General features: G+C 56.9%; 1 protein-coding gene across 1 annotated transcript; it reads right to left on the bottom strand.

Moving 5' to 3' along the window:
* Positions 1-3,183: 3,183 nt before the first annotated feature.
* On the bottom strand, positions 3,184-11,306 carry LOC136109566 (TBC1 domain family member 24-like). Its single transcript, XM_065852349.2, has 7 exons — positions 11,198-11,306; positions 8,386-9,421; positions 7,946-8,104; positions 7,333-7,396; positions 6,064-6,159; positions 5,025-5,301; positions 3,184-4,194 (listed from the first exon to the last, which is right to left on the bottom strand). The coding sequence occupies exons 1-7, from the start codon at positions 11,304-11,306 to the stop codon at positions 4,040-4,042; spliced, it is 1,896 nt and encodes a 631-aa protein (XP_065708421.1). The 3' UTR covers positions 3,184-4,039.

Genomic DNA, 11,306 nt, shown 5'->3' on the forward strand with positions numbered 1-11,306 from the left:
CTAACAAGGAGGGTCTGGTTGAAGCGGTAAAGGTCGAGGGCTGCCTTGGCTGCAGTGACCATGAGATGGTGGAGCTCAGGATCTCATGTGGCAGGAACAGAATAACAAGCAGAATTGCAACCCTGGATTTCAGCAGGGCAAACTTTGGCCTTTTCAAACAATTGCTGGGGGAAATCCCATGGGCAGGGCTGCTTGAAGGGAAAGGGGCCCAGGAGAGTTGGTCAGTGTTCAGGGACTGTTTCTACCGGGCACAAGATCAGAGCATCCCGACATGTAGGAAGTCAAGGAAGGGAGCCAGGAGACCTGCGTGGTTAAACAGGAACTGCTGGGTGTGCTCAAGTGGAAGAGGAGAGTTTCTAGATCATGGAAGGAGGGGCTGGCCACTTGAGGGGGTATAAGGCTGTTGTCAGGGGGTGTAGGGAGGCAACTAGGAAAGCTAAGGCCTCCTTAGAATTAAACCTGGCAAGAGGGGTCAAGGACAACAGGCAGAGGTTTTTTAAATACACAGCAGATGAAACTAACACCAGAGGCAATGTAGGCCCACTGATGAACGAGGTGGGTGCCCTGGTGACAGAAGATACAGAGAAGGCAGAGTTACTGAACGCCTTCTTTGTCTCTGTCTGCTCTGCCGTGGCTGTCCTGAGGATCCCGCACCGCTGAGGCCCCAGAGGAAGGCAGGACAACGGAGGAGTTTGCCTGGGTTGATGCGGACTGGGTTAGGGAGCAGTTAGGCGACCTGGACATCCATAAATCCAGGGGTCCGGATGGGATGCACCCGCGGGTGCTGAGGGAGCTGGCTGAGGTCATTGCTGGACCGCTCTCCATCATCTTTGCCAAGTCTTGGGAAACGGGAGAGGTGCCTGAGGACTGGAGGAAAGCAAATGTCACTGCAGTCTTCAAAAAGGGCAAGAAGGAGGACCCGGGGAACTCTAGACCGCTCAGCCTCACCTCCATCCCTGGGAAACTGATGGAATGACTTCTCCTTGGTGCCATCTCAAGGCACATCAGGGATAAGAGGGTCATTAGGGGCAGTCAGCATGGCTTTACCAGGGGGGAGTTGTGCTTGAGGAACCTCATTGACTTTTATGAGGAGATAACAAGGTAGACAGATGATTGCAGAGGGGTGGACATGATCTACCTTGACTTGAGTAAGGCATTTGACACAGTGTCCCACAGCATCCTTACAGCTGAACTGAGGGAGTGCGGTCTGGATGAGCGGGTAGTGAGGTGGACTGCGAACTGGCTGAAGGGAAGAAGCCAGAGAGTCGTGGTCAATGGGGCAGAGTCCAGTTGAGGCCTGTACCTAGTGCAGTGCCTCAGGGGTCAGTACTGGGGCCGGTATTATTCAGTATATTCATCAATGATTTGGATGAGCGAATAGAGTGACTGTCAGCAAGTTTGCTGGTGACACCAAGCTGGGAGGAGTGGCTGATACACCAGAAGGTTGTGCTGCCATCCAGAGACCTGGACAGGCTGGAGAGTTGGGCAGGGAAAAAATTAACGAAATATAACAAGGGAAGTGTAGAGTCTTGAATGTGGGCAGGAACAACCTCAGGTTCCAGTCTAAGTTGGGGAACGAGCTGTTGGAGAGCAGTGTACGGGAAAGGGACCCCAAGGTGTCCTGGGGACAGCAGGGTGACCATGAGCCAGCACTGGGCCCTTGTGGCCAGGAAGCCAGTGGTACCTGGGGTGGGTTAGAAGGGGGTGGTCAGTAGGTCAGAGAGGTTCTCCTGCCCCTCTACTCTGTCCTGGTGAGACCACACCTGGAATATTGTGTCCAGTTGTGGCCCCTCGGTTCCAGAAGGACAGGGAACTGCTGGAGAGAGTCCAGCGCAGCCACCAAGATGCTGAAGGGAGTGGAGCATCTCCCGTGTGAGGAAAGGCTGAGGGAGCTGGGGCTCTGGAGCTGGAGAAGAGGAGACTGAGGGGTGACCTCATTAATGTTTACAGATATAGAAAGGGTGAGTGTCAGGAGGATGGAGCCGGGCTCTTCTCGGTGACAACCAGTGACAGGACAAGGGGCAATGGGTACAAAATGGAACTGCCCCATGTCCCGAAAACCTCATCTCCATCTGTCCAACCCTCCAGGGATGGTGACTCCAGCACTGCCCTGGGCAGCCTGTTCCAATGCCCACAGCCTTTTGGGGAAGAAATTGTTCCCCAGATCCAACCTCAACCTCCCCTGGTGCAACTTGAGGCCATTTCCTCTCATCCTGTCACTTGCTGCTCTGGAGAAGAGACCAACACCCTCCACCCTCTTTTCAGGCACCTGTACAGCTGCAAAGGGACTCACAGGCTCTGCCACCACATCACAGACATGCACAGCCTGCGTGGTACAGCCCCAGCCTCTGGTATTTTAACGTTAGGCTGGGCCAGCGTGGCATTTCCAAGGAAATCCTCTGCAGACTGCTGAGAGGAGGTCAGGCTGGGTTGCTAACGAAGGGCTTTGTGTTTCCAGGCATCTGGTGCATCCTGCACATCTCGGAGTGGAGAGAAACAGCCTCTTGGGAAGGGAGAGGGACCCCTGCGGGAAACCTTCAGCTGGACTGAAAGGCCAGGACATGAACACGGGCCCAGAGAGGTGGAAGATGGAGGCATCCCAGGCCAGGCTGGACGGGGCTCTGAGCAGTTGCCCCGTGTGGCGTTCAGACGGATGGATTTTCTTAGTTGTTGTATTCAGTTCCCACACTCGAATGGTGAAACTATAAGAATGAATATAGTGGGATCAAATCCATTTATGCAGAAACCTCCATGCGGGGCTCTGAGCAACGTGAGCTGGGTGAAGATGGCCCTGCTCATGGCAGGGGCTGGACTGGATGAGCTGGGAAGGTCCCTTCAAGCCAAACCCTTCTGTGATTCTGTGATCACGGAAAGAATGAAATACAGCGGACACCCTAGCAGAGCTTTTCCATTGAAGGGAAAGAGTAATTTGATGGTGTTCTTTCATTTGAGCTCTGTGGGTGAAGGCCGGGCATGGGGGGACAGAGGGCTGTGCCTCACCTCCTCGTTGTACCTGGGTAACCTTTGTGGGTCTTTCTGCCAGCTCCTGCTCCTACCCTCGTCATCCTGCAATCGCTGGCAGCTGGGGCTGAGGCAGCAACAGCTCCTGCTCAGAATAGCTCGAGCAGTGGAATATGTGAAAGAGAAAACCACAAGTGGACAGTCTATTTGGACATGGGAGACATTTTTATCCTGTAGCCAGAATGACGTCTCTACATCAGTGACCGTCCTGCGAGGGTCGCCTTGGCTGGCCGAGCTACACTTGCACCTTCCTGTTTGTGTTTTCAAAGGGCACGTCTCCCATTGGGCTGGCCCCAGGCACTCGGGGCGTTTTGGTCAAAGCTCGTGTGTATTCACTGCTCACAGTCTCACATCAGCCCTTTGTGGTGAATATAGAGCTTCAGTTTAATACAAAATGACACAGTTGGGGGTTCTTGTTGGGTGCAGGTGTCTAGATACCAGATTGGTCTTTGCTAGTTGCAGATGAGCAATTTGAACCGCGAACAAGGAGTCTCTCACACTGTGCTGGATGGTGATCAGCAAGTGATCCCAGGGGACTCCTGGTATTCTGCAGAGGCTACAGAATTCTGCATATGGCCTGAAGTGTATTGCTGGGCTTGGGAGCACGGGGTAGCGGGGGCTGAGAGTGTTCCTGGTGAGCTTTGTACCTCGGTGTTGGATTTTGCCTGAGCTCCAAGTCCCTGCGGAGTCTGCTGTGCTGCAGCACCGCTGGTTTGCTGTTGAGCCGCAAGCCACAAACTGGCCAGGGAGGGCTGGGAAACACTGGACTGGCTCACGTCCCCTCAGCATTCCCAACTGGGACAGACCAGGTGGAGCAGGCTGGGCCTAAATTGTGGGAGAGGACCTCAAATGTCCCCAGAAGTGCCCACAGTCCCGCTCCCAGCACCTCATTGCCCTCCCTCCGCACCTCCACGTCGTCTGACCGTGGAGGGGAGGATGGTGAGCGGAGGTGGCCGTGGCACTGCTGGCAGTGACCGCAGCAGGCCGGCGGGGCCGGTGGCCCTTGAGGGGCTGTCCCCTATGGGACCTGCGTGTTTTGAAAGCCCCACACTTCCAAGAGCTGCACCTTGAAGTTCTCTTGGCAGAGCGGCGGGTTGTCGAAGGTCTCGCAGTGCTCTGTGTGCCCCCAGAGCAGGTTGGCGTCAAGGGACAGAGCTTGGCCTCCCCCTCCACCTGGAAAGCAAGCAGGACGGTTGGGATCTGCTCTCCCCCATTCCTGCCCCAGCAGGGGCACTGGCCCAGCCCACGAGATCTCTTGGGACTGTGCCCATCTCTCAGGTTTCTGTGCTTTGGCCACAGTGCAGAGCTGGGCTGGGGACGCCCTGAGCTGCCTTCTCTGCTAATTGTGTTGTTGGCATGGAGGCCGGTCTCCGGGAGAGCTCTGTGCAGGGCAGCTGGTGCGAGAGGTTGCCCTGGCAGCACCAGCTGAATGATTAAAGTGCTTGCAGAGCTGGAGAACAAGGACATCTCGTTGCCTCCCCGCAGCCAGACCTGCCGTGATCCTGCTGCCGAGGGCGGGAAGGGAGGCAGGGGCGGCCGTGGGGGCACTGCTGACGCGCTGCCTCCCCGGCACCCGTGTGGCACACAGACTCAGCCCCCCTGCCCAAGCCCGAGGGCACCGCTGGCCGGCAGCTGGGGTGTCTGCTGCTGGTGCCTGTGCCCAGGCTGGTCCCCACCTGCATCCCCTCCCCATTGCGCCCAAAGCAGAGGAGGGGGCTGGGAAACGACACCGTGAGGATGCAAAGCTGGCTGGGGGTTTGGGCTGTGCTGCTCCCCCTGGGCTGGCATAGCCCCTCTGGGGCATCCTTGCTCTTGGGTGGCTTTGCAGTCCCCTGCTGATTTGAGGAAGAGCAGGCTAACTCCATCTCCCCACCTTTAGCTTCCTGTCCTAGACCAGGAGATCTCTGTCTGTACAGGAAGCTCAGATTTTCACCTGCAGTACAGCCCTTTTCAGCCAAAGCAGCAGTGTGGCAGGGGTTGGGTGCACACCATTTGGTAATTACCGATAATGATCCCTTCCCAAGAGCCAGACATGAACATGGAGGCTGTTTTGGAAGGCAGAAGGAAATGCCTGATGGCCAGAAATGGGGAGAGACGACCTCTCCTCTGCGGCGTGGGCACGGTGAGATGGTTCGAGCTGGTGCTGTGGCTGTCCGGGGAGGAGCTGAGGAGGGACACGGGAGAGGGGGAAGGCGAGCGCTGGCGTGAGCGCGGCACGGCTTTGGCCAGCTCCGGCTTCTTGATGAACACCCACTCGTACCGCTCTGTCTCAGGGCGCACCTGGGAAGCAGGAGAAACGCGGTGAGCCCTGTCCTAACGTGGTGAGCCCTGTCCTAACGCAGTGAGCTGTGTTCTAACGCGGTGAGCCCTGTCCTAACACGGTGAGCCCTGTCCTAACGTGGTGAGCCCTGTCCTTTGGGGCATCTCTCCATTGCTGGAGGAGGACAGTGCTGCCTGGTCAGGCAGGTCAGGGGCCAAAGCTGAGTGTGAGGTCCAGCCCTGGGGCAGGGAGGGCACAAGGTGTCCTGGCAGTGCCAGGGCTGCTCTGGAGGTTGCTGTGGCTGAGAAATTGGTTTTCTTTTCACCAGGTTCTGCCCAAGATGGCCACACCTGCACTGCCCATGTTACCGGGTGGATGCTGGAGGGACGCCAGCGGGATATCGGGTGGATGCTGGACTTCGCTGCCTCTGCAGGGTCCGCGGGGCTGATTTGGGATTGCTCCAAGGAGCAAACGGGGCAGAAACCCATCCTGCCATGCTTGCTGCCCCACTCTCCTCCCAGGAGGATGCTCCAGGACCCACCCGCGGTTATTGCGTGTTGCCTTGGGGGCTCGGGCAAGCCGGCTCACCCGGGGCAGGAGCTCCTTCTGCATTGCTCTGATCCAGCACAGCGATTTCTGTGCCGCTGCCTCTTCCCAGAGCTAAAGGGCGGCAGTGAGACCTGGTGAGGAAGCAGCTTGGTGCCACCAGGAGGGGTCAGAGGGGTAATGGAAAAAGTCAGTGTAAAAAGTAAGTGTAAACCCAGAAATAAAACGTGACTTACCGTGAATACAAAGCACTCCCCTGTCCCAAAAAAGCCCGATGTCGCACCTCTCTTCTTCCTTTCACTCCAGTCAGAGGAGAGAAACGCCCCGCACACCTTGGGGAGAGAGGACAGGGGGTGTCGGTGCGGGAGGGGCTGGGAGCAGAGCGAGTCCCCTCCGCTCCTGGCCGTGGGGAGGAATGACTGTGGCTCCAAGTGTTGCGTGAATAGTATTGCAACGTGCTGGGATCTGGGAGTCCCTTGTGCTCAGCTGGCCCTCGAATGGCGACGAGATGGTCACCTGTTTTGTGAATCTGGGAAAAATGTGTTTTAAAATGGCAAAGATTCAGATGACCCATTTTTGTTACCTACAAGGCTTTTAACCAGTCCCAGGAGGAGGATCAGACGCTGCTCCCCAGCTGTTTTGGCCAGTGCTTCCACCCATGGTCAGGCCCATCCTGCTATGGATGTCCTTGACCACGGCTGGAAGGGACTGACCAAGAGGTGGGAAATTGTGCCTGTCTTTGGTACTAGATAAGGAATAAAATGGGCTAAAACCTGTAGGAAACAAGGTTTTATGTCACCTTCTCTTGCCTGCACAAGGCCCTAGGGGATCGCAGGGTGTTTATCTCTGCACCACGCTGAAGTGTCAGGTGTGGGACATCAGGTTCGGCCGGTCAATAAATCTTTGGGATGCCTGAACAATTTACAAACTTGCCTCTGCTGTTTGATGAAGAGTGGAGAGATAAAATATGGGTTTATGAGCCACTCTTGGAGTCCCTGGGAAGAGGCCTGGCTCAGTTTTTGCAGTTATTTCACAACTTTCAAATACCATAGAAGCTGTCCTTATTTCCCCTGCATTTCCCCTGTGCGGCTGCTCTTGCAGTCAGGGAGAGATCCTTGCATTTAGTGCCTTGAAAGCAAGTCCTGGCTCAGGCGAAGCATCTGCTGACTTCAGGAATGTCTGCTTAGCAAGGACTTTTAGCCCGTTTTTGCAAAAAAAGAGTATCACTTGTGGCCTCTCCATCTCACTGACTCCTTTTTCTTCCCCCAGCAGCACCCTTTTGACCAGCCTGTGTCTAAGGTGGCTCTTGGTGCCGGGAGCACCCTTTCGACCAGCCTGTGTCTAAGGTGGCTCTTGATGCCGAGGGGTGCGGTTTGTCCTCTCCTGGGTGCTGGGACATACCCTGGGCAGGGCAGGAGCAGGACCACGCAGCCCCGCGGCTGCTCCAACCACCCGGTCCCCACCTCGGCGCCCGCACAGTGCACTGCTCTGCGGGGAACACCTACCTCCCCCTCTGTTGTTTTTATGAGCAGCACCGTGGGTTCGTAGCCTTCACAACACGTGTAAAACCTGCAGAGATGAACAAGGGAGCTGGGTTGGGGGGATGCTGAGGCCCAGGAGCAGCATGGGGGCAGGATGAGGCTGTAAAGGGCAGTGGAGAGCGGTGGTGGCTCCTCTGAGCCTCTTGCTGTGCCAGGGGAGCTCAGGGAAGGACAGCAGCAAAAACTCATCACCCTGTAGCTCAAGCATCTTCAGTATTTGTGCAGGAATGGAGAGAGTTGGCCTATGGGACTGCTCAAGTTGTAACTTTTGCTTAGTGAAGCAAGTAATAGCTCAGATAAATCCAAACACCAAATCTTCCCACCCTACCCTCGTGCACCAGGCTCTGGGGTGCTTTGTGGGGGGAGTTTACCAAATGAGCTTGCTTTAAATCTGGATGTATTTCCCAATAGAGTCAGAATCACAGAATTATAGAACCATAGAATCATAGAGGAGGGTCCCTGGGGGACCTCAGATGTGCCTGTGGCCACCACATGTTGCTCCTTTCTACATCACCAACCTGTACCTGCTTTTCCACCTGGCCCACCTGACCAGACCCGAGGGGCAGAGGGGCTTTACCTCTGCAGGCTGCACCCGTCTTGGGATGTGGAGAAGAGCAGCAGCGGGGGGAAGAGGGAGAAGCGCTCAGGGATCCAGGACCAGATGATGCGCATCTCCTGAGCTGTTACGATGCTGGAGCTGAAGTTCTGCATGTCCACAGCCAGGTGGAAGGACTGCCTGTGCGAGGGAGGGCGCCCGTTACAGCCCGTCTGCTTTTAGGGGTGCAGCCCCCGTGCATCAGGGTTCGTCAGGCTTTTTGCACGGTGAGCTTTCTGTTAACACAACTAGCTCCCACTGTGCCGTGTCTCCTGACAGCATCCCCCCCGAGCAGCTGTTGGGCAGCCAGCATCACCAAAGCCGAGGGATGTAGCTGAAGCTCCCCCCATGTTGTATCTCCACTGTAACTCATATTTTCCCTGCTTAGCCCCACGAACTGGCAAACACAGGGGCCTCCTTACCTGCCCTGCACCATGGTGATGCCCCTCTCCATTAGTGCCTTCCTGTTGGCCATCTGGAGGAGCCAGATTTCCTTGCGGGAGAACAGCCGGATGCCAAAGGCTCTCTCAAGGAGTTTGTCCACGGTGACATGCTCAGCAATGTTCTGGGCAAAAGCCTGCAGGTCTGCCTTGATGTCGGTCCCCTCCAGCTCGGGGGAGCTCACCGAGAGCCTGTACTGCTTCAGCAAGGCCAGAGCGATGCGGTAGAGAACCTTCTGCCCCTCCAGCAGGTAGACATCAAAGACACGAATGGCGTAACTAAAGGGGAGGTCCTGAAAGAGCCACGATAACCACTCGGAGTAGACCTCAAAGACGTTCTCGGAGGTGCTGGCTATGAGTTTGTGAGCAGCTGGGCAGTGCTTGTTGGCCAGGTCCCCAAAAGTCATGCAGGAGGCCTGGTGTGCCAGGAAGGACTGGTCAATGTAGCTGGTGTGGGGGGCATTGCTGGCAATGAGGCGGGCAATGTTCTCGAAGCATTGAGCTTCATCTTCGCTGTAGTGCAGCAGCAGAGCCACCAGCGAGGGGAGGATGGGGCTGTAGGTTATGTCGGGGAAAAGGTGGCCGATGCAGATGAGGATCTTCTTCAAGGCAGTGACCCCTTCCAGGTTGAGGCAGTACGTAGGCAGGGAGCATCCTTCCAGGAACTCGGGCAAAGGGTGGGAGCTCACACTCAGCTTCCCGAAGAGCCGACTCACCACGTCTTTGTAGACGAGAGCGTCTGGGGTGACAAGGCGGCAGGAGACCTGCTGGATGAGGTGGTGGTACACCCGAGCTCTCAGAACGCGGCTCGCTGCCCAGTAGCCTTCTCTTGCCAGCTTCTTCAGCTCCTTTGGGGGTTTGCTGAGGACATCTTGGGGGATATTCGCCTGCTGCTCCGGCTCTGGCATCTTGTCCCAATCCACAAACTGCCCGCAGCCCAGACAAGCGGAGGCGTCAATGTCCCAGGTGTCAGCCTCGGATGTGATCACGACTGTGACTGGAGATGAACCCAACATCTCTGCAGGACAAAGACCTTTTATCCAACACATCTCACCGCCCCAGCTGACAGCATTTCACCCTGGCTGACAGCCCTTTGAAGTCTTATGGCAACGTCTTGTATTTCAATTATTTCCCCCCCTTGCAAAGGTAAGGTTTTCAGGGGGCTTTCCCTGGCTGGAGCTGCTCAATCTGCTCACATGGAACTGGGGGACACCGGCTCAGCCCCCCAGTGAGACCACCGTCCAGGGACTCGGGGAAGCATGGGCCCAGGCACCTGCTGGCTGTCGGGGCTGCTTCTCCACTCCATGAGGGGCTTTGCACCCCTCAGAAAGCTCCTGACTTCCCAACGTGTCACTTGCTGCGAGGGATGTGCAGACAGGGTGACAGTCCCGGTCCCCAGGGGATGCCCATTGGACAGCAGCGTCACACTGAGGAGAACAAGCAGCCCGTCCCAGCCCAGGGACCCCACAAGCAGTGGGGGCCCACGCAATGCTGTGGCTGAGAGGGATCGTTTGCACCGTGTCCCCTTCCAGGGACCCCACAAGCAGTGGGGGCCCACGCAATGCTGTGGCTGAGAGGGATCGTTTGCACCGTGTCCCCTCCCAGGGACAGAGCGGGGCAGGAGACAAGCCCCTATCGGCTTTGGGTAGCGCAGGATCGGGCTGCTACGAGCCCAGAGGGAGCGACCAAAGCCTCAGGCGTTTCCCCTCCCTCTTTATCGTCTCCAGCCAAAGCCTCCTGCAGATCCCAGCCACGTCTGCTGCTCAGGTGCCGGGGAGAAGGTGCAAGGAGAAGGTGCTGCAGCTAGAGGTGCTCGCTAAGGGTGCGTGGATGGTCTGTGGGGGGCCAAAGAGTCCCTGTTTCCAACATGCTCCCATATACCTGGAGATACCTGATTCAGGGAACCACATCAAGGGGTTGGTGAGCATCTGGGAATCTCCTTGGAGACAGAATGTCCCCAAGTGACCCCCAGAGAAGCTCTGGCACCCAGGAGTGGTGGGGCTGTGCAGAGCAGAGTTTGAGCTCCTCCTAGAGAAAAGTGAGTGGCATTTTCCCTGCAGTCGAAAGAGGGCTCAGCTCTGAACCCTGCACAAAGAGCCGGGAGTTGTCACATGGGTGACTTCAGCTAGGCAGTGTTTAATTGGCAAGGATAAAGTCGATTAGCACACATGTTAATTCTCTGATGTATTTATCTTGGATGTGCTCAGTTGGGATGTGGAGTCTAGGATGGATTTGCACCAAACCAAACCACTCTGCTCGGGCCCCAAGGGGACATAGGGGACAGCATGGTCCCAGTTCCGTGGGCCGCATGCGAGGGGTCAGGGCACCCAGGCTGCTCCCAGGCTGGGTTGGGCTCTGGCTCCTGCTCAGGTTCAGCAAAACCAGCAGATCAGGTCAGTTCTAGTCCAGTGAACGGGCAGGACTGTTAACCGGTTGCTGCTCAGCCTGAGTCCCCACTCTGAACACAGAGACCCTTCGTACAATCACATGGGTTTCCAGCCATGGAAACCAGGCTAGGGGAAACATCGGGGTTGAAGTGGGGCTGTTTGCACCACTGTGGTCCCCAAAGTCGCCTTGTCCTTGCATCAGGAGGTGCTGCCCTGCCCCAAGTGCTGAGAAGCATCAGCCTGAGCCCACCCGGCTGCCGGTGCCCCTGCTCGGGGTGCTGGGAACGTGGCTCTGCCCCAGCCCTCTGCTGTGCTGGACATGGCCCCGGCATGAGCAAGAGCCTCCTGCATCTCCCCGTGTGACACGTGCGGCTGTCCCCAGCTGTCCCTGATCGCAGGTCACTCACCTTGCCCAGTGCCCACGTCATCACCCTCGGCCGTGGGAAAGCCGCTGGCTGCCCCCCCAGGGGAGCGGGGCAGGCTGAGCCCCACCTGCAGCATGTGCCCTGCTGCCAT

This window comes from Patagioenas fasciata, chromosome 18, assembly GCF_037038585.1.
Source record: "Patagioenas fasciata isolate bPatFas1 chromosome 18, bPatFas1.hap1, whole genome shotgun sequence".
NCBI classification, from domain to species: Eukaryota; Metazoa; Chordata; class Aves; order Columbiformes; family Columbidae; genus Patagioenas; species Patagioenas fasciata.

What these genes read in the sequence shown, in the direction of transcription:
- LOC136109566 (XM_065852349.2), bottom strand. Translation starts at nt 11,306, where the DNA reads ATGGCAGCAGGGCACATGCTGCAGGTGGGGCTCAGCCTGCCCCGCTCC. An exon ending in GACGGGTGCAGCCTGCAGAG is followed by an intron (nt 7,397 to 7,945) that starts GTAAAGCCCCTC and finishes TCATCTCTGCAG; the next exon opens with GTTTTACACGTGTTGTGAAG. An exon ending in TAAAAACAACAGAGGGGGAG is followed by an intron (nt 6,160 to 7,332) that starts GTAGGTGTTCCC and finishes TCTCTCCCCAAG; the next exon opens with GTGTGCGGGGCGTTTCTCTC.